This window comes from Carassius carassius, chromosome 39 (genome assembly GCF_963082965.1).
Source record: "Carassius carassius chromosome 39, fCarCar2.1, whole genome shotgun sequence".
Taxonomy (NCBI): Eukaryota; Metazoa; Chordata; class Actinopteri; order Cypriniformes; family Cyprinidae; genus Carassius; species Carassius carassius.
The window spans coordinates 14993460-15015773 of NC_081793.1; the positions used below are offsets into that span (position 1 = coordinate 14993460).

At 38.7% G+C, this 22314-nt stretch overlaps 1 protein-coding gene across 3 annotated transcripts in view; it reads left to right on the forward strand.

Moving 5' to 3' along the window:
* ca10a (carbonic anhydrase Xa) overlaps window positions 1-22314 on the forward strand; it is a 183927-nt gene that overhangs the window by 61113 nt on the left and 100500 nt on the right. For all 3 annotated transcript variants that reach the window (XR_009426271.1, XR_009426272.1, XM_059530858.1), the window contains one exon: window positions 18636-18778. Coding sequence is in view for 1 of the 3 variants with exons in the window: in XM_059530858.1 (XP_059386841.1) it covers window positions 18636-18778 (143 nt within the window). In the remaining 2 variants the exon portion in view is untranslated. The remainder of the gene's footprint in view (window positions 1-18635; window positions 18779-22314) is intronic.

The following is a 22314-nucleotide window of genomic DNA, read 5'->3' on the forward strand; positions in this document are numbered from 1 at the left end:
AAGGAGAGCTTGATGTTTGAATACTCTATGTAAGTGCATATGTATTATACAGATGCATTTCCTATTAAAACTGAAAATGTAGGCTTGGTATACTGTTTATATAGGTAGTATTGCAAAGATGCCTGAGACCAGTTTCTTGATCAAAAGACAAGAAAACAGTGGATTTTTACTTTACTTTACAGATTAACTATGTTTTGCAACTTTCTAGTCTGTTGCAGGTAGTTGGAGGGCTCTCTTTAAATCCATCCAGCATTTGATTGGACAAAAATCTGTGTAGTTCAGGATGAGTGATCAGTATTTTTGCAATTTTTAAATGCAAAATTATCATGAAATAATAATTCAATGAGAAAAAGTTGATTTATTTAGCATCTTGGGCTGGTGAGCTGGTTGGGTTTTGAAGCTAGTAATCAACACAAAATTTTCGAAGCTTCAGAGGGAGGAGGATAAACATATTTTTCTCTCTAACACTGTGTCTACACTGGATGCGAGTGTCGCAACAAAATACAATAGAACCTATTATGCTATCTTAACTTGTCTTTTCTTCCAGATGAACTGAATCATGACGTTCACTCATGAGCGATTCATATTCAAGGGCGAATGAGAACCATTTTGCGGGGGGTGCCAGGTGTTAAAAAAAATAAATAAATCGAATGCCAACCCACTGAACGAATATTCGATTAATCTAATATTCTGTTCTAGCCTTATTAGCATTACATTCAAGGCATAGATAATGCCAGTGCATTGGACTAACATTTGCAAAGCTCTCATTTTGGTTCTGTTAAACCTCTACGGACAGCTTGGCAAATAAATCACCATTGGCTTGTAAATTGAGTTTACTCGCCAGATATATATATATAAAATTTCGGTAAACAAAATTGGAAAAAAACTTACTGATAAGATAATAATGATATGCATTCTACTGATGAGAACTATAAAAGTTGTGCGCCTTTACACTAGTTTATCGGCACCGATGCTTTAAAATTGATCAAAAGTGACTTAATATATATATATATATATATTCTGTAAAAAATAAAAATTGGGAAAAAACTTACTGATAAGATAATAATGATACGAATTCTACTAATGAGAACTATAAAAGTTGTGTGCCTTTACACTAGTTTATCGGCACTGATGCTTTAAAATTGATCAAAAGTGACTTAATTTTGTTCATCAAAGAATCTTTGGAGAAATGTATCACTGTTTTCAGCATCCATTATTAAAAAATGTAAAAGTATGTTACAATGATTTGTGAAGTATCATGTGACCGACGTCTCGTTGCTTGTAAATAAATTATTATTATTTTTTTTATATATTAAAATTAGAAAATGGCATTACAGCCTTTGTAAGCATAAGAGTATGAAGATAAAATTATGCCATAATGAATTGCAAGCGCAAGGTAAAATTTGTGAAAGTGTAAATAAGATTGCAAGCGTAAATCAAATTTGCATGCGCAAGATAAGATTTGTAAAGGTGTAAGTCGACTTTCAAGTGTAAGAAAAAAATATTTGCAGCATTTTAGTGTTATTCGTAAGTGTAATTCATGTATTGTGAAACTGCAGCTTCATGCTAACGCAAAATAATAAGGATCTGCATTCTTCTGACTTCCATTTTTCCGCGTGTACACTTTTGGCACTGTTTCAGCGCACAGATGCGGCCAAAAGTACTGCAGGTCTGTGAACATCAATTTGCAAGCGAAAGCAACAGAGTCAAGAACTGCAAAACAGATTAATTGCGTAAAATCAAACTTTGTTTAAAAAATAAACTGCTGCAAACGTCTAAATTACTTGTTGGGTGCGTAGGATAAACGCTCCCGAAATAACCTGGTTTGCACAGTTCGTCTTTCTGCGCTTACAGTTTTGGCACGATTCTATCACTGACTTAGCTTTGCAAGCGTGAAAGAGGAGGGCGGGTCCACCTTCTTCATGTAGCCAATCAAATGAGCTTCTTGCTGACTCTCGATTTACTCTTATCTGATTGGTTCAATTATCGCGCCAGTCACCAGAAGAGAAACAAACTCCTTCGTGAGTGAACAACTAACAACTAACAATGCATACTTTGATAGGGAATATTGCTTTGGGATTGTTGGGATGAGCACTGCATAATATACTGAGAACTAGCTCAATCTGCTGCAGAAAGAATAACGTTAGTAGAATAAATGAGCAATGGACACACACTGTGTTTAAATTATAGATTTGGATATCAGCTCAAAGCTCTAAGCAGATTATATGATATACACCATATAATATGCTTAGACCTTTGAGCTGATGCTTAACATATACATCCTTTCAATGAAAATGCCAAACCAGCCGAATCTGTTTTTCTTAACACCGAGAATGTCATAGTATGCAGTATTAACACACGGGAGGCGGAAGTCGGCTTAATAGTATCCTACACAACTTATAAATTATTTAAATATAGGCCTACAACAATTGTTTATTATTATATATTTGTGTGTGCGTTAAAAGTACCATAACGGCGGCGAGGAAGATGCTGAGCCAAGTCAGAAAGTCACTCACGAAGGAGTTTGTTTCTCTTCTGGTGACTGGCGCGATAATTGAACCAATCAGATAAGAGTAAATCGAGAGTCAGCAAGAAGCTCATTTGATTGGCTACATGAAGAAGGTGGACCCGCCCTCCTCTTTCACGCTTGCAAAGCTAAGTCAGTGATAGAATCGTGCCAAAACTGTAAGCGCAGAAAGACGAACTGTGCAAACCAGGTTATTTCGGGAGCGTTTATCCTACGCACCCAACAAGTAATTTAGACGTTTGCAGCAGTTTATTTTTTAAACAAAGTTTGATTTTACGCAATTAATCTGTTTTGCAGTTCTTGACTCTGTTGCTTTCGCTTGCAAATTGATGTTCACAGACCTGCAGTACTTTTGGCCGCATCTGTGCGCTGAAACAGTGCCAAAAGTGTACACGCGGAAAAATGGAAGTCAGAAGAATGCAGATCCTTATTATTTTGCGTTAGCATGAAGCTGCAGTTTCACAATACATGAATTACACTTACGAATAACACTAAAATGCTGCAAATATTTTTTTCTTACACTTGAAAGTCGACTTACACCTTTACAAATCTTATCTTGCGCATGCAAAGTTGATTTACGCTTGCAATCTTATTTACACTTTCACAAATTTTACCTTGCGCTTGCAATTCATTATGGCATAATTTTATCTTCATATAAGAGACTTCTTTAAAAATCATCTTACCAACCTCAAAATTTTGGTAATGTACATTTACCAATAATGTCATGGCTTGTGTGATCCAATCAAATCCTGATGAACAAAATCAAGCACCGTCCCACATCATTGCCCACTGAATGTAAACTCAAATACATCACATTATGTAAGTTGTGTTGTGAATGCATGTTATACATGGGTTATTGTGTTTTTAGCTACAAATCGTTATCCCTATTTTATTTATTTATTTTATTTATTTTTTTATTTTTTTGAGGGGGATAAACACATGTAATGAGCACAATTTAGATCTCAGTGACACAGGAATCCTCTCTCCTGACAAGCATGGCCAAGATAACAGCAGGAGGACTTGGGGATTATTTTTAGATTCAATGAGAGGTTTAGGCTAAATCCACACTCTGACATGCCTTACATGGTTAACGGACGGTCAAAGAGAGCTTAAGTGATGGAGAAAATAGGACAGGGACCGAGAAAAAAAGAGAAATTGTGTGTAGTGGTTCAGTTGAGGAGAAGGCTAGCCTCAGGACTGCCTGTTCAAATGAGTGTTTACACACCAAACAGTCCGCTATTAATTTTGTCCTCCACACATTTATTTAAATCTTATCCCTATGCTCAGATATAAAGGAATCAATAAGTCTGGGTTTCTAACCTGCAGAGATGTTCCATACGTCATTACGGATACATTTTGCTTGCTTTTTACCTGATTCAGTAGTATTTATTCTAAGTCAATGTCAGAGTTGAATGACGTCAGAACCCGAGCTGACCATGTTCAAGTACATAAGTCAGAAAAGAAAGATGCATTCATCCATTAATAGCAATAATAGTCGATAAAAACACATTAAAAAGCAGTGTTTTGTAGGGTTGGGTATCGATTGGGTTTTTTACGATACCGGTGCCATTTAGATACTTTTAAAACGGTACCGGTGCCTTTAAATATTAAAAATAAATCCATAGCTTTCACACGCTATTTGGATGCTCTCATTTCCCAAGCTTCCCTTAATCTAAGACTAATAAATGTATTTCATGATCTGGATCATTGTTTAATACTAAAGCACACAATGTTTCTACTGTATCTTTGTCAATCACTCTGATACTGGTACTGATCTCTGCACCAATCAAATGTGGAATACTTTTCATTTTACACTCATTATATAAAGTATCTAATGAAATAAATTTGCACTGCAAACTGATAATGCACTCTTGATTTTAAGGCATGTGAATGCGGTCTTGATTACCTGAACCTAAATGATGGGAAAATGATGGTATTAGAGATAGTGTGTATTTAGTGTGCATTAAGGGCAGTGAGCTTTGACATTTTACAGACCTGGGACCGTCTTGTGTATGCACTTCCTGTCACATGCACATGCTCTGATGTGGCCAAGTCCGCAAGTGTGGGTATTAGGACAGGCCCAGTTTCTGTCCACCCCTTCTGTTATACAGAGATCATCATCTTTGCATGTTTTTGGATCTGGAAATGCTGTATTATTTCAGAAGATTTGTAACCACGCCCCTAATGTATAACAGTGAAAACACAGATTGTTAGAATAACTTATCAATGGTGTGTAAGCGTTAAAAAAACTTTTTGTTATGTGGGGTAATAGTCAGCTCACAATTGATCAAAGATAAACCTGCTCTTCGGCGTATCCTGTGGATGGCAAAACTGAAGGACTCCTCATGGATGCGAAGCCTCCTAAACAGGCAGGCGATAGGGCTGCACGATTAATCGAAATGTGATTTTCATGCGTATTTTGTCAGTAAAGCCAGTTCTGTGATTTGTAGTAAATCTCCAGCACGTGCTTTCAAATGGAGTAGCATTTGCTACACAGAGCTTGTAGTTCACTGACAAGCTACGCAAAATCGTGTTCATAATCACAGACAATTTAATTGCGCAATTATGAAATCAAAGAAATCGTTCTGTGACTATGAAAGCTGTTTGCGTAGCTTGTCAGTAAACTATGTCTCTGTGTAGTAAATGCTGCTCCATCTGAAAGCATTTGAAAATAGCACATTAAATAACATGTTTTTACTCCAACCTCACTTCATAACGTCAGTCGAGTGACAAGCTACACTCTATTGAGTTCATTATCGAAGGCGATTCTGAACTACGGTTCTGTGTATAAACTGCCGCTCCATTTGAAAGCAGGTGATTGGGATTTACCGCTAATCACGGAACCGGCTTTACTGAAGCGCATGATCATATAGTTCAATATATTGTCCAGCCCTAGAATGAGATGATGTGGCTTCTTACACAGAACACGGCACGCAACATATTTCATAGTATTCTAATCTGTCGATTAAAATTGCATTATTATATACTTTATTATAATAAAAGTTATAATGAGACGAACTCATATAAACCATATATTGGCCTTCGAAAGGAGATTAATTGCTAATCACAGAAACGTGCTTCACTGAAAGATACGCATAACAATTGCATAACAATCTGCCTAATTGCGATTTATCGCATTTGCGATTTAATTTAGATTAATCATGTAGCCCTAGCAGGCGACAATTAGCAAGTGAGAAGAGAAGGTACTGTTGAGTGTGTTGCTGTTGATGTTTCTGTGGCAGAGGGACCAGCAAATATGTGCAGCCTATGGAGAAACCACAGAGTTTGTAGTGTCCACGGTTCCTCTCTGCTGGCTGCACCTCGGCAGTTTTATTCTCATTTGTATTCTGCTTTGAGAAGCCCTCTTTGCCGCCAGGTCAGATATCCCTGCCCATTAACAAATGACAGGAGGAGTTAACTTGACTGACATGTTTATTGTTCTTGGGATGGCCTGGCCTAATGAGGCCCATCCTCCCAGGGTGCTGAGATTATGCTGGCGTTAGAGGACACGTCCAAAGAGGTTCATCTGTCCTGTGCCATTAAAACACGCCGTCTGCACACTTGTCTTGCCTGATGCTCCTTTACTTCTGGAACTGTTTACTTTGAGACAATGATAGCTTGTGAATGATTGGTGGTCTCAGCCACTAATCATTACATGAAGGTTGATACTCCTGTTTGTTCTAATGCTACACCTGATAAAGCACTGCTTTGATGAACTGCACCAATTAATAGACAGAGAGCTGAATTACTCAGAAGACATCTGACTTTAAGTGCAAAACTGCTGTCCTTTCTGATTTGTGTGGAAAAATTTGTTGCAAAATTAATTTAAAATGCAAAAGGGTCGATGACCTTACACTTATTTTTTAGTAATGCAATTCATAGATGACTTGATTGATACATTGTTACAATGATTTGAAAACACCTCTTCTATGGTGAGTTTTTTTTTTTTTTTTCCTGAAGTAAAACAATTATTATTTTTTTAAAGTACAAAATTCCAGGTTAAAACAACTGTGCTAATATCATAATTAAGAAAAAAAAAGTCTTCATAATTAAGAAAACATTCTTAGTCTAGCATAGTAACTATTATTATAACTATATAACTATTTTTGAGAAAAATATTTTACCACAGCTACATCACTGCTTATTAATAAATAATACTTTCCTGAAAAACCTAATATGAATTAATAATTCATGTTTTTTTGTTAAATAAATAAATTTTTAAAATACTTTGGTGTCAGTTAATTGAAAAAAAGTAAAAAAAAAAAATCTCTGAATTAATACATTTTAAATATTTATTCTTGTGATGACAGATCAGCAAATCAGCAGTCATTACTCCATTCTTCACTGTCACATGATCCTTCTGAAATCATTCTAACATCCTGATTTTGGTTCTAAAGAAACATTTCTTCTTATTATTAATGGTACCCTTTCCAGGCTTTCCTCTGGTTTCTTGTTTACTGCTTAGAGATATAAAGCTAATAGCCAAGATTTTTCACTTCTTTCAGTTTCGCCATATGCTGAGGAAAGAAATTAACTCTCCCCCGTGATGTAATCCTGTTGTGAAATTTCACTGCTGTCCCCAAGATTAGGATTGGTTGAAGAGGTTACACATTTGAATGCAACTTCCAAGTATTTAGCATCAGTTTTGTTGTCAAGATATTTTCCCATCCATCCTTTTATATATTTATTGCCAATCTGTTTGTTTTCCTGCAGTATCATTATTACATGCTTCAGCACATCAAAACAGACGGTAGTTTTTGATATTTTTCCAAGACACCCAGGAATATATCTGGACACACTGTGTGTTTTCAAAACTCACCGCTTTTCCACCCGTTCTTTTCCCCCCTCATTTAAGAAATACTTGTGCTTATTTCATTCGAATGATAAATGCAAATCTACTCTCCTGCAGTCTTAGGGCAGAGGCTTTATGATTTTGTGGCATGTTCTGGAAGGGAATTAATAGGCTTCTTAATTGGTACAAGTGTCAACGTAATGCGTGCCTTCTCTCGACCCTGAACTGTATTAAACCTTGAGGGTGGCCAGAACACCATCTTTATCTGTTACAAAGGGGAAGGCAATAATTATTCTGCAAGTGCTATTCTTTTTCTCCCTAACTTTTTTAACAAGATCCAACCCTTGAGATCATAAGAATAGTTTTAAGTTCTCTGTCAGTGTCAATGACCTTGATTTGATTTAATGAACAAAACCTTTCTTGTGCTTAGATTGTAAGTGCAGACGTCAAATAATTTATTATGGCTAAACACAAAACTATGTTTTAAGAGGATGATTGGTGTAATGATTGAAATCTTTTTTACCTTACTCCTTTCACATTTACAGAGCCCGAGAAGTCACCTGTAGGAGAAATAAATAAATAAATAAAAGTCCATGCCGACTGTTTTGCAGTCCGTCCCCTCATTTTATAAACTGTACTTACAAATTCTTAAACTGTTCCCTCGGTTTAACAAATCGTGCCCACTGATTAATAAACCGTACCTTCGGTTTTTGAATCCGTACCCGAAAATTCTTAATCTGTGTGTACGCTTTCACAATCCGTTCCCTCGGGTTCATAAACTGTACTGGATTCATGTGTTAACAAATCATATTGTATATTGTTTTATTTAATGTTATTATGTGGAATAGGCCTACAGCAAAGTGTCTTAAGTGATTATACAACGATTTAATAAGAAAGATGTACATCAAAATCTGGTTTAATTTGTGATAATCTTAGCATTTGATTATTACTGTGTAATAAACCTGGCATTGTGACTGACTCTGGAGTAATTTGTTCATTTTTTTGGAAGTCCGTTTTGCATAAAAATTCTTCTAAATGCATAACCTAAATGTATAAAAATAAATTATAATAATAACAATAATGGTTATTTTTATTATTATTATTTTAATTTATAGGCTAAATAAATGAATGCACTTAAGACAGTACAATGTTTGTTATAAAATAATTAATGAATGCTTTATTTTTAAATAAACTTTTACAGTTTTGTAAATGTGTTTGTGTACTGTTTTTCTTAACTTGAAGATTTATTTTGGTGATTTTATTATGCTAAGCTTTTTCCCCCAGAGTTAGATGCACGCTTCACTGTTAATGTTATTATTAAATAATTAGGCCTATTATAACATTGCAATCAGTAAGAGAGAAAAGGGATGGCAACGTAACGGTACATTAGTTGTTTTGTATTGCTTTTTACCTTCTTTTCTCTAAACTCTATCATTTTTGTATTTTTTTATTTTAAGAAATTCAGGGAATTTTCTATTTTTCTTTTTAGCGTTTGTTTTAGGCTATAAAACACAGGCGCGGTGTGTTATCCTATTGGTGATTAATGCACAATAAACAATAAAAATAAGACTATTTTGTGAGTGCAGATCATGGTCTCATAGGCTACTATGAAAAATAATGTTTAATAAGCACAGATGAATCTGCTGGTGGGGGCGGGGCCACAAATCTGTGAGTTTACAAATCCGAGGGAATGGATTGCGAAAGCGTGCGCCCGGATTATGAATTTATGGGTACGGATTCAAAAACCAAAGGTACAGTTTACAAAATTTGCTTTTTTTATTTTTATTAGTGGTTTGTCCGGGATAGCAAATGAAAAATTGCCAACATGTGTCTAGCATGCTGTTTAAAAAAATACCTCATGGACTTGTGTGATGATATAGAACTGAGATGGATCTATAGTCTATATGCTTATTATACACACATGTTTGAGGCATTTTTCCTGCCAGTGTACTGAGGCCTTAAACATAAAAATCTTGCAGCCTTGCGCTAAAGCAGATGTTTGAATTTTAAGTGAGTTTACACCGATCATTAAACAGAAGAACCTCTTCTGTCTTTTTAAAGACCAGCTCTGTGTCCAGTCACATTGAGAGATAAGCAATTAAACCATGCATTCAAAAATGTTTACTCACTTTCATGTCATTCCAAAGCCATGCAGTTTATAGAACATTTTACATGGAACAAAAATTAGAGGTTTTAGAGTTTATTTTTGGAAACTTGAGTTCTCTTACGAGAGCTCTCTCGTACTGCGTCTTAGCTAAGACGCTACGGGAAAAGTCTCTTTTCACGAAATACTGAAGCAAAAAATTATCCTTAATTTTGTATTTTTGTAAAGCGCATTTGCAGCAGTACACAGCCATAGGCAAGACGGCTTGTTCGCTCATTGGCTTGTTCTGCGGCAACTGCACAGCCTATCGAGCGCGGGCTGATGCAACATCAGACCAATAACCAATAATCAGACCAAGGGCTTCGCGCCCTTCTTGCCACCTCCCCCCGAAACGGGTGTGGCCCAACCCATAAAAGGAGCTCGAAAAGGCTGACTCACCTGATTTTTCATCTCTTCAGCGAAGCTCACGCATCGCTGGATCACGGAGGAAGCAAGCGCCGTCTGAGAAAGCACATCAGCAGGACGAGCCATTCTGAAGCTGCTGGCATCGCCGCCTTCCACTGCCGTTCCTGCTGCGCTATCCGGCGCCTATATCCTTTCAATTCTGTTATATCCAAGCTATTCTTTATGTGTGTGTGTGTGTTTGCCCTGCGACACACACTCGTAAAAGAGCTCGCGTCTTTTTTAAGATGCCTTCCTGCGGCTCGTCAGAGCCCCAATCAGCGAGGGAGACCGGTACGTCATCTGTGTCTCCTGCCTGGGTGAAGATCATGCAGCGCTCGCGCTCGCTGACGGCGGATGCCCCCACTGCGAGCTGTTGCCATGGTGACTCTGAGGACTCGCCTGGCCTTTTTCTCTGAGCCTGCATTCTCCGCTGCGCTGAGGCGCCGTAAAAGCATCGCTTCCAGCGGATTCCGGAACCGTCTTCAGCTCAACCGAGCTCGCCGGTTCGCCCTGCTTCACCGGCCCCCCCTGCATCGCTTCCCGGTGGGCAGCGCCCGCTGTTTGCCGGCGCGTCGTCCGAGGAAGTCGATCTCAGGGCCGCGTCGGGGGAAGAGGACACACGCTCTCTGCTAGCTTCGGGCAGTGAAGGCTGGACGAGCTCCGAGGATCTCGCGCCTTCTGCTCAGAAGCCCAGCAGACGAGCTGACATCGAGAAGGAGCCGGGGCGAATGCTCGTGTTGGCCGCGATGAGTCTCGGCCGCGAGTGGTTTGCACCAGCGCCCCCCCTCTCGTTCCCGGCTGAATGGTATTTCCCTTTCGGATGAGCGTACTTCTCAAAGCCCGCCTCATTTCTTCCTGAGCTTCACGTAGAGGTGGCGAAGGCTTGGAACACTCCATATTCAGCGCGAACTCGTTCGTCTGTCTCACTAGCATTCTCCACACTGATGATGCTAAAAACAGGAACTACCACTCACTTCCGCCGGTGGAACAGGTGATAGCGACGCACCTTTGTCCGCCCTCTGCTGGACGGCGGCAAAAGCGGTGTTGCCATCTAAAGCCTGCTGTGTGACGCTGCGTCGACACTACTAATGATGGCTGCTTCATCGAAGCGCAGGTGTACGAGTTCCGCTGTGGCCGAGCTCTCACCCAAGCGCGCCGCTGTTTCAGTTCCAGGAATTGTGACTGTCTCAGCGTTTTCTGCAATGCGCAAGCCTGCACAGTTGCCCGCTTGCCTGCACACAAAAGCCGTTATCACAACAGCTTCAGCAACGCAGCTCAAGACCCCCGTTCTCGCTCTACCGGCCGTCGCCCCGCGGCGCAGGGACCGCGGCAGAGGATTACGGTGAGGGCGGGAGCCCTGAAGCCATCCTAGGAAGGCCATCTATGCATGCTGCATGACGCTGCGTCGGCACTACACACGATGGCTGCTTCATCGAAGCGCCGGTGTACGAGTTCCGCTGTGGCCGGGCTCTCACCTAAGCGCGCCGCTGTTTCAGTTCCAGAGATTGTGACTGTTTCAGAGTTTTTTGCAATGCGCAAGCCTGTACGGTTGCCCGCTTGCCTGCACACAAAAACCGTTATCACGGCTACCCAGATATTTCCCGAAAAAGGTGTAATTTCTGTTGTCCCGGCCACGGCCGATGGTGCTATGAATGTAGTGACGATGGCCACTGCTCATTGCCCATCTCCACATATAAGCACAGCCCTTCACACAAGGCTCGCGCCCATAAAAGCGACTCAAGTCGATCACGCGCACTACATAGTAGACGTGCCCACTCCTCAGTGCCCACAATCACTATGTCTTCACGTCCCACTAAAACGCTCACTGCCCTGCGTTCTTTTCCAAGAACGAAAGTGCGCTGTCACAGGAATGGCCGTGCTGCCCGCTTTATGCTTTCCCTCCCGTCTCCCTCCTTCTGCAGGTGATAGAACGGGTGAGAGAAACGAGATGTTCAATACTGCTTGTAGCACCTCTTTTGAGGAACCAACCATGGTTCCCAGATTTGATGCAGTTAGCAGAGGTCGCCCCGTGGCCAATACCGTTGAGGAGGGACTTCCTCTCGCAGGCCAGGGGCTCGATTTGGCACCCTCAACCGGAGTTGTGGTCCCTCCATGTGTGGGCGCTCAACGGTTACCCGCTGATCTCGCAGTGGGAGTGCTGAATACCATCACTCAGGCTAGAGCTCCGTCGACACGACGTCTGTATGTCTCGAAGTGGTCGGTGTTCTCCAGCTGGTGCACAGCTCGAGGATATTCACCCCTTAGTTGTGAGGTGACGGAGGTTCTCTCCTTCCTACAGGAGCTGTTGGATAAGGGCAGAGCCCCATCCACGCTCACAGTTTATGTGGCGGCCATCGCAGCGTTTTCTGAAACAGCGCTCGGTCAGTCAATAGGAAGGAATGATTTGGTCATCCGGTTCCTCAGAGGAGCTAGGAGGCTGAATCCTCCCAGACCTCCGTCAATCCCTATGTGGGACCTCGCGGCGGTTTTGGAGGCCATGAAGGGTCCCTCTTTTTGAGCCTATCCTATGGGTTAGCCTTCAGCATCTGTCGTTCAAGACAGTATTCTTGTTGGCTCTCGCTTCGGTGAAGCGTGTGGGTGATTTGCACGCGCTCTCGGTGAGCCAGTCGTGCTTGGAGTTTGGGCCTAATGACTCAAGGGTCATACTCAAACCTAGGCACGGTTATGTGCCGAAATCCCTCAACATGCCGTTTCGGGCTCAGGTTATTGCCCTGTCAGCCCTGCCGGTGTCAGGAGAGGATAGAGACTCGAGTCTTATTTGCCCTGTCAGGGTTTTAAGAGCTTATGTGTCTCGCTCTGCTGCCTTTCGGCAGACGGAGCAGCTGTTTGTCTCGTTCGGTGGACGTTCCAAGGGAATGGCTGTTTCGAGACAGACTCTATCCAGATGGATAGTTGACGCCATAGCGTTAGCTTATGCTTCCAGGGGCCATCAGTGCCCGTTTGGCGTCAGAGCACACTCCACAAGAGGCGTCGCCTCGTCGTCGGCGTGGTCTACTGGGATCTCCTTGCAGGATATATGTATGGCGGCAGGTTGGGCTGCAGGTTGGGTTATCAGGTTCTATAACCTGGAGGTTCCCGCCTTGCAAGCAAGGCTGCTGTCGGTATAGTCGAATCAGGGCCCTGAGGGGAATTCTGAGTTCATGAGCGCTATGCGCTGCCGACTGTTATATTCAATTCAATTCAAGTTTATTTGTATAGCGCTTTTTACAATACAAATCGTTACAAAGCAACTTTACAGAAAATTATGTTTCTACAATATTTAGTAGTAGCTAGTAGTTTGTGCACGTTTGACAGGATTTTAGAAAAATAAAAATAATAATAATAATACAAGACGTAGTCAGCTAGATGATGAACTATCAATATTATTAATTAATAGTAATTATATGATGCAGTCACACATGTAGCAATAATTGTTAGTTCTGTTTGTTGATTCAAGGTTAGGATCATCTGGGGTCCTCTGAGGGTCAGCATCATCTCTTCTCGGGTGTTCTGGATCCAGACTGGAGCTTGTGTAAATCCTAGTTACCACGGGATGTAAATCCCGTGGCAAAACATAGAAACAAAATAGAGACATCATTAGCATAGCTGCTGATCCAACAAAGTAAAATTAGTTTAACCCAAGCTAAAGAATAAAAATGCAGATGCAACTACACTCACAATTTAAGAGATACATTATTCGAATGCTTGGCGAAAGAGATGCGTTTTTAATCTAGATTTAAACAGAGAGAGTGTGTCTGAACCCCGAACATTATCAGGAAGGCTATTCCAGAGTTTGGGAGCCAAATGTGAAAAAGCTCTACCTCCTTTAGTGGACTTTGCTATCCTAGGAACTACCAAAAGTCCAGCGTTTTGTGACCTTAGGGTGCGTGATGGGATGTAGCGTGGTAGAAGGCTAGTTAGGTACGCAGGAGCTAAACCATTTAGGGCCTTATAGGTAAGTAATGATAATTTGTATCTGATACGGAACTTAATAGGTAGCCAGTGCAGAGACTGTAAAATTGGGGTAATATGATCATATTTTCTTGACCTGGTAAGGACTCTAGCTGCTGCATTTTGGACTACCTGTAGCTTGTTTATTGACGAAGCAGGACAACCACCTAGAAGTGCATTACAATAGTCCAGTCTAGAGGTCATGAAAGCATGAACTAGCTTTTCTGCATCAGAAACAGATAACATGTTTCGTAGCTTGGCAATGTTTCTAAGATGGAAGAATGCAGTTTTTGTAACATTGGAAATATAATTTTCAAAAGACAAATTGCTGTCCAATATAACACCCAGATTTCTGACTGTAGAGGAAGTAACAGTACATCCGTCTAGTTGCAGATTGTAATCTACAAGATTCTGTGTGGTGTTTTTGGTCCAATAATTAATATCTCTGTCTTATCCTAATTTAATTGGAGAAAATTATTTGTCATCCAATCTTTTACATTTTTAACACACTCTGTTAGCTTAGATAATTGGGAAGTTTCATCTGGTCTCGTTGAGATATATAGCTGAGTATCATCAGCATAACAGTGGAAGCTAATTCCGTATTTTCTAATAATATTACCAAGGGGCAACATGTATATTGAAAATAGAAGGGGACCTAGGACGGATCCTTGTGGCACTCCATATTTTACTGATGATAAATGAGATGACACCCCATTTAAGTAAACAAAATGGTAGCGATCGGACAGGTAGGATCTAAACCATCTTAGAGCCTGCCCTTGAATACCTGTATAGTTTTGTAATCAATCTATGAGTATGTCATGATCTATGGTGTCGAACGCGGCACTAAGATCAAGTAAGACTAGAAATGAGATGCAGCCTTGATCTGACGCAAGAAGCAGGTCATTTGTAATTTTAACAAGTGCAGTTTCTGTGCTATGGTGGGGCCTAAAACCTGACTGAAATTTTTATGCAGGAAGGTGCTCAGTTGAGCAGACACAACTTTTTCTAAAATTTTAGAGATTTGAAATAAGCCTATAATTTGCCAGTACACTAGGATCTAGTTTTGGTTTCTTAATAAGAGGCTTGATAACCGCCAGCTTGAATGGTTTTGGGACGTGACCTAAAGATAACGATGAGTTAATGATATTGAGAAGCGGTTCTTCGGCTACAGGTAACAGCTCTTTTAGTAATTTAGTGGGTACAGGATCTAATAAACATGTTGTTGGTTTAGATACAGTGTTAAGTTTATTTAGCTCTTCCTGTCCTATATTTGTAAAGCACTGCAGTTTATCTTTGGGTGCGATGGATGAAGCTGAAGTGTTAGACGCTGTAGAATCTACATTCGCTATTGTATTTCTAATGTTATCTATTTTATCAGTGAAGAAATTCATAAAGTCATTACTATTTAACGTTGGTGGAATATTTGAATCAGGTGGCGTCTGGTAATTTGTTAATTTTAGCCACTGTGCTAAATAAAAACCTTGGATTGTTTTGGTTATTTTCAATGAGTTTGTGGATATGCTCTGCCCTAGCAGTTTTTAGAGCCTGTCTATAGCTGGACATACTGTTTTTCCATGCAATTTTAAAAACTTCCAAGTTAGTTTTTCTCCATTTGCGTTCCGTTTTTCTCTAACCTTTTTCAATTTGATGGGGGCAACAGCTTCTAATGTATTAAAGAAAATAGTGCCCATGTTGTCAGTAATTTCGTCTAATTCATGTGTGTTTTTGGGTACAAATAGCAGTTGAGATAGATCAGGCAGGTTATTTGCGAATCTGTCTTTGGTGGCTGGAACAATAGTTCTGCCCAGACGGTAACGCTGAGACATATAGTTAATATCAGTTATACGCAGCATGCACGATACAAGGAAATGGTCTGTAATATCATCACTTTGGGGTACAATTTCTATAGCAGTAAGATCGATTCCATGCGATATAATTAGATCTAGTGTATGATTAAAACGATGAGTGGGCCCGGTGACATTTTGCTTGACTCCAAAGGAGTTTATTAGGTCAGTAAACGCAAGTCCTAATGTATCATTTGCATTATCAACGTGAATATAGAAGCGCCCTTATTGGTCTGATGTTGCATCAGCCCGCGCTCGATAGGCTGTGCAGTTGCCGCAGAACAAGCCAATGAGCGAACAAGCCGTCTCGCCTATGGCTGTGTACTGCTGCAAATGCGCTTTACAAAAATACAAAATTAAGGATAATTTTTTGCTTCAGTATTTCGTGAAAAGAGACTTTTCCCGTAGCGTCTTAGCTAAGACGCAGTACTCGTTCGCTCTTCTAGAGAGAACCGAGGTTACGTTTATTAACCGAGTACGCTTTCAAGCTTAAAAAATGCTGCAAATCACCAGAAAGTGTTTTAAAAGCCATCCATACAAATCAGTACACTATAGTATTCTGAAGATACAAAAGACTTGTGTGAGGAACAGACTAAAATAAGTTGTTAATACCTGAAAATCTTCCCTTCCAGAGATATGTTATCTGATATAAGGGTTCAAAGGGAAACTCTGTGTAATTCAGATTAATCTATTTTAAAACTGTCTTTAACATACAGCATATCTTAAGTAAAGATTCAGCTTGATTTTGTATACATGGATTCTTTTATTTCCACAGGTGAAAAGCTGTTAACTGTGGTTGTTCTTTTAGTGCTACCAATAGGTAATAAGTATGTACTGTACCATTTATGACATGTCACCTGTGTTTAGCAGATCGATTCCATACACTGCAGCCCCATTCTGGTTATAGATTTCCTGTCATCAAAGTGACTAATGTAGAAGGATCTGAATTATTTCCAATTTTTCTGCCTGCATCTTGGAGAACATTACAACCTAATTCAATGCTTTCCTAAATAAGAGATAACTCAACATTTTTATTTATTTATCCATTTTCATTCTCTACACAGCACCATCCAATCCAGAAATAGTTTTTCTGCCAGGAAATGAGAGCGGAATAGTAGCCAGCTGTTATTTTTTGAGTTAAGACCACTGAAGCGATGACCACACCAGCCAGCCAGACTTTTATTAATCACAAAGCTACTCGGTTGTGACCTCAGTTCAGCCACACTTTTGTTTATCAAGCATTGTCCCCAAACAATATTCAGGCTTTCTTATCATAGCATTAGGGGATCAAAGAGAGTACAAGTCCTGTGTGCATGTGTCTGGGTTTTTGTTTGTTTTTCTTGTACGAAAGTGTGTGTACACGCTGCTACTTTGTCAAGTTATTTTCTCAAGGAGAATTGTTGAACGCTCGCATGACAGCAAACAGCAGGTGGTGCTTGTTCGGGAAAACAGAGGCTCAAATTATGTCAACTCACAACATGAAAAATATGGTGTGGATACCACCTGATTCTCTCAGCATCAGAACAATGGGAACAGTGATTTATGAATAGTCTTTACTTATTTGGAGGCCTGAAATGGGGGCAGAAGTGCTGATGTCATTGTGGTGGGATAGACATTATAAATTGCGTTGTGTCGTCGCTTTTCTGCTTAGCAAACTGAGTCAAGTCACCCAACCAAAATGTTCTAGGAGTGAAATTTACTTGAAAGAGGATGCAAGCTTGGAGGTCCTTAACCACACCGCTGACTGCTTATAAATTATTAATAAAGAATCCTGTTTTGCAGGCTGCCAATCATCTCATGTAATGGTTGTCAGCTGGAGGTGCATGTAGCAAAAGGCTGTGAAAATGCCAAGGTGAACACTTTGTATAAATTGTCGAAATTGCTTCAAAATGTCATGGGCTGCTGGAACTCGGATGTTGAATAAAGTTATTTAAAAGAATAGAGGGATATTGTTGCACCGACTTTCTTATGAGTATCAAAGAGTTATGAGAAAGGGAGACCTGGGGCAGCTGTAACATTTTTAACATTTGCCTTCATAATGGACTGCTACAAATCCATCTGCCATTCTTTTGGTATAAGAGACATTTGAAACCGTAGCTATGAGCCGTAGCCATTAATAGACTTATAATAAGAAAGACTAGATCATAAAATTGAAATTAATAGAAGTCAGAGTGTTACAGTTGAAACAGTGATTGCTGGTAATTATATTAACACACTCTATCTGAAATACCTCAAAGTAATATAATTTCTTTACTACCTATTAATATCCCTAAATCATTTTCACTTTTATATGGTGCTATTTCTTTTAACCTTAAGAAATGTTTTTGTGTATTTAAAGCAGAAGACATGGGGATACCAACATTTTTATTGTTTGAAATCACACATTTAAAAAAAATTTCTACATTCTACTCGTATGCATCAAAAACTAGATACTTTCATCAAATAATGTATATTACATTATACATTTGCATGTACTTTTTTATTCACTTTCAAACCACCATAATTATTACTTTTGCTCATAATTGTCTTATCATCATCATCATCATCATCATCATTGTTATTATTATATGGTATGTGAGTTGAAATTAGCATTCAATATTCCAGTAACTAATTTTTAGAATGTTTATTAATTAAATTTACAGCAAACACAATTTTTGTTTTGTTTTTGTACTGCTCCAGTTTTATATTTCAGAAATAAATAGTCATTGCAGGAAATAACGTTACCATAATTACACGCATAAAAAAGAAGCTTCAGTTTCAAAGTTTTTAGAAATATTTAAATATTAACTGTATAATTATTGCATCCACAAGTAAGAAACGTGTGGCTCTTATTCATTCATTAATTCATTCATCTATTATACATTCACTCTAAGTCTATGTACTTATGAACAAATGATCTGTTATTCTTACAGTGTGTATGAGCATTTGATGAATGTACTGCAAATCATCATTGTGTACTTTCTCCTGTTGCAGTGCCATCGTTCTGGGGGCTTGTAAATTCTGCATGGAATCTGTGTTCTGTGGGGAAGAGACAGTCTCCAGTCAATATTGAGACGAGCCATATGATATTTGATCCCTTCTTGACACCACTGAGGCTCAACACTGGCGGACGAAAGGTAAACCATGTGTTATGTGATGTCTGCATGGCTACAGTCTCAATGCGGTGAGCTGGAAAAAAAAGTAAACGTCGTTTCTAGTGTCAAAGTGCGGATCAACTCTGAAACTGCCACTTTAGTGAAAAATGCATGTAGGTCAGTGGTTTTGCTAGATTCAGAAAGGTTAGGAATGTAAATTATGGTGCTTAGTTTAAATTGTACTGGTTTCCACTACTGTTTTTTTTTTTTTTTTTTACAGTAGCTGATACCCTTGAGTGTGTTGTGCAAAACTCATTTTTACTATTATTATGCATGCAGTTTTGCCCTCATAACACTCAAGATGGTTTGTCACACTGCAAGATTTAAAATGAACTAGTAATAGATACATTGGGGGGAAAAAATTGTTGTAGAAACCATTTTCACATTTAGAAATTGTTAGTAAATTTCGCAAGCATTTACAAAGAAGTGGCAAGTAACACTTTGAATTTTACATTTCTGTTTTTGTATACATTTTTGTAAAAAAAAAAAAAAAATCCATGTGCACGTTTTGAGTCAACTAGCCACATTAAAGTGGCATCATTTGTTTGTCAATGGAGAGAGAGTGGCATGCTTTGCATATGAATGAATCCTCTCTTCAAACGCATCAGCAGTGGGTAACTGAGGTCATGCATGTGGCGCACTAGAGGCAGAGATTCATACTCAAACAGATCAGTCAATGACTAGAGAGCGAATCAGACAGAGAAACAAGGGTAATAAAAAAAACTGCAGGGTAATTTGACTAAAGCACTCTTGACATGCAAAGTATCATGAAATAATTTGTTGGATTCATTATTTGTAATTTAGAAGAATAGCAATTCACTTGGACATGATTTCATCAAAAGAGGTTGGTCCTAAACTAAAAAGGTCAAAGATTAATTGCTGTTTTAGTGGTGCATTTCAAGATATTTACTAGATTTTTACATGATAACTATATCAGCATTGACAATTTATTGTGCTCACTTGAATTGCATGGGTTGAAAAGTTTTGATCTTTTCAGAGATTGTTTCAGATAGTCAAGATAACCCTGTTCTCTGATTTCCTGGAACATGTTAGATAAATCTTAGATTGTTGGATTGTAGTCCTTGATAAAGATTAGTGTGTGTGAAGTCACACGATGTGTGTTTGAGTTTCTGTCAGAGTGGAGTTTACAGTGCCAGGCTCTCCACAGAATGATAAATGGACTAATGAATAGTTAAAGGAAATTAAAATGACCTCAGAATAGAAAACCAATTAATCAAACGTGGGCATGCATCAAGGTTATGTGCTTTGGATTGAGGGAATCGCAGTTATTAAATTGTCTGTATTAATTGAATATTTGCTCTGCTGTAGATGAGCCGCAATTACTTGAAGAGCTTTTAATGAATTTAATCGCTCTGACAAAGGAGGAAGATGACAGTATCGTGTCCCTTATTGAAGTCTCCAATCAGCAAAGTGGAGAATTTGAGACATGAATATGAAAAAATGCCACATGAAAATATTTTCTACCAACATCATTAGCTTTGGGGTGCTGTAGAATGTGATAGGACCAATTACCAAAACGAATCAGGCCACATGCCATTTAGCATAGCATATTAGATGTACTGTAGAACAGAGCATAGTACATTTTGTCGTTGTGTCGCCTTCCTTTGTCAGCATTGGTAAAACGTGATGGATCCTGCCCAGAGACAAACAATGACAGATATGATCTTCACACAGATTTTATTCAGTTACATGAATATCATATTAGATTACTCACTGAGTCAGCCTTGTCATGGCGATTTCATTAGCTTGGGTAGTTGACAGTGTGAGATACATTCTCTGTATAAACTGATGGCATCAGTTCAGCTATCAGTCAGTTGTAACAGGCCGATGTTTGAACTGAGGGACAACAACTCACACAGTCACACACAAAAGAGATTGACCATGATAAATGAATGTAAATGAACACCAGATTTTTTTTATTTTTACTTTTTCTTGAGGGGAACTGTGAATCTGTAACTGATAGCAATGGTAATGAACAGTCAGCCGGTCATTATCATCTGATTATACAGGAGTGATCAAGACCTTAACGCAAAGCAAGGGGTGTTTTGATCTCCCTGTTGGGGTTTGTTTTGCAATTAGCATTGGATGACTGTACATTATTCTGCTCTTCTTATGGCTACAGACTTAAGCAAATACATGGGCATGGAAAATCGATTTGAGTTAAAACAGGCCAGAGTTTCCCAAGGGTTATTGTTGTTATTATTATTATTATTGTATTTGAATGTGTTGTCAGATTATTGGAACATAGCTTAAAATCTAAAGGGTACTTTAAGAAAATATCAAAGTCAAAGTGGTTTGTATTTCAAAAAGTTTGGCAATCCTTGAGTTCAAATATTAATTGGAATGATTTATTAATTTATAGAAATTATTATTTTGAGGGAAAAGAATCTGTAAAAATATTTGGGTACACGTTCTATGAAGTAATTTTTTTATAACACATTGTAAGGGTATTCTTAAGGCATTATAATGAATGCATATTGCATTATATAAAAAAGCATATAATATGTTGTTTAATCTCATAAATAATCATAAAAACAATTATAATAAATTATAAAACTTACCTATTTGTTGTAACAATGAGGGTCGTGTAGGCAAGGTTGGATCCAATTGCAGATTTTTTTCAAACAAAGAGGATAGTCAGAAAAAGGCAAAAGTCATACACTAGCAAACAGTGTCCAGAGGGCAGGGCAAGAGAATAATCCAACAGAGGCGATAGATAAAGGCAACCAGCAAATGATCAGAGGAGAGATAAACAGGCTAGGGTCAGAACAACAAGACTAGGAAACAGCACCTGTGTGTGAATGAGTGCAACCTTTATGGAGTCCTGGTTATTGGAAACGGGTAAGTGTGTAATCAGAGGGGATCTTGGGAAATGGAGTCCAGGGTGAATGTCTGAGTGGCGTGTGTGGCAACCTCTGGTGGTGAGCAGGGAACAGATCATAACATTTGTGGTTATACTGTAAGTTTTATGTGTGTGGTTATTTATGACATAAATGTTAATGAATAAACACCATGCTAAATCCAATTAATTTAGAATGGATTTTAAGTCTCATATCTTGCCATTATTTATTTAAGATCTGTACAGTGTCTTAGTATCTTATTGATATTACAATAAATATAGTTAAAAAACTAATGTACCATTTACACATTGATCTGATGAGATTTCTGATCTTATGGCTGTTTAAGAAAAATATTACAGTTTTTATTATCATTGATTGTCATTGTTGTTGTGATTTATAAGTGGTCTTTGTCTGCTTTAATAAAGTAAAGTTAAAATTGGCAGGATATGAGATTTATAATACATTATAACTATGGGAAATATAATACATTGTTAGTTAAGGTGATGCATCATGTTCACTGTGTATTATAAATCATCATATTCTTAAAAGCTATAACCACAAATAAGTAATTATAATGCATGTTGTTATGATTTCTCATGAGATGATAAAACATATTATATAATACATTATTCTTTCAGTATAATGCCTTAATAATAC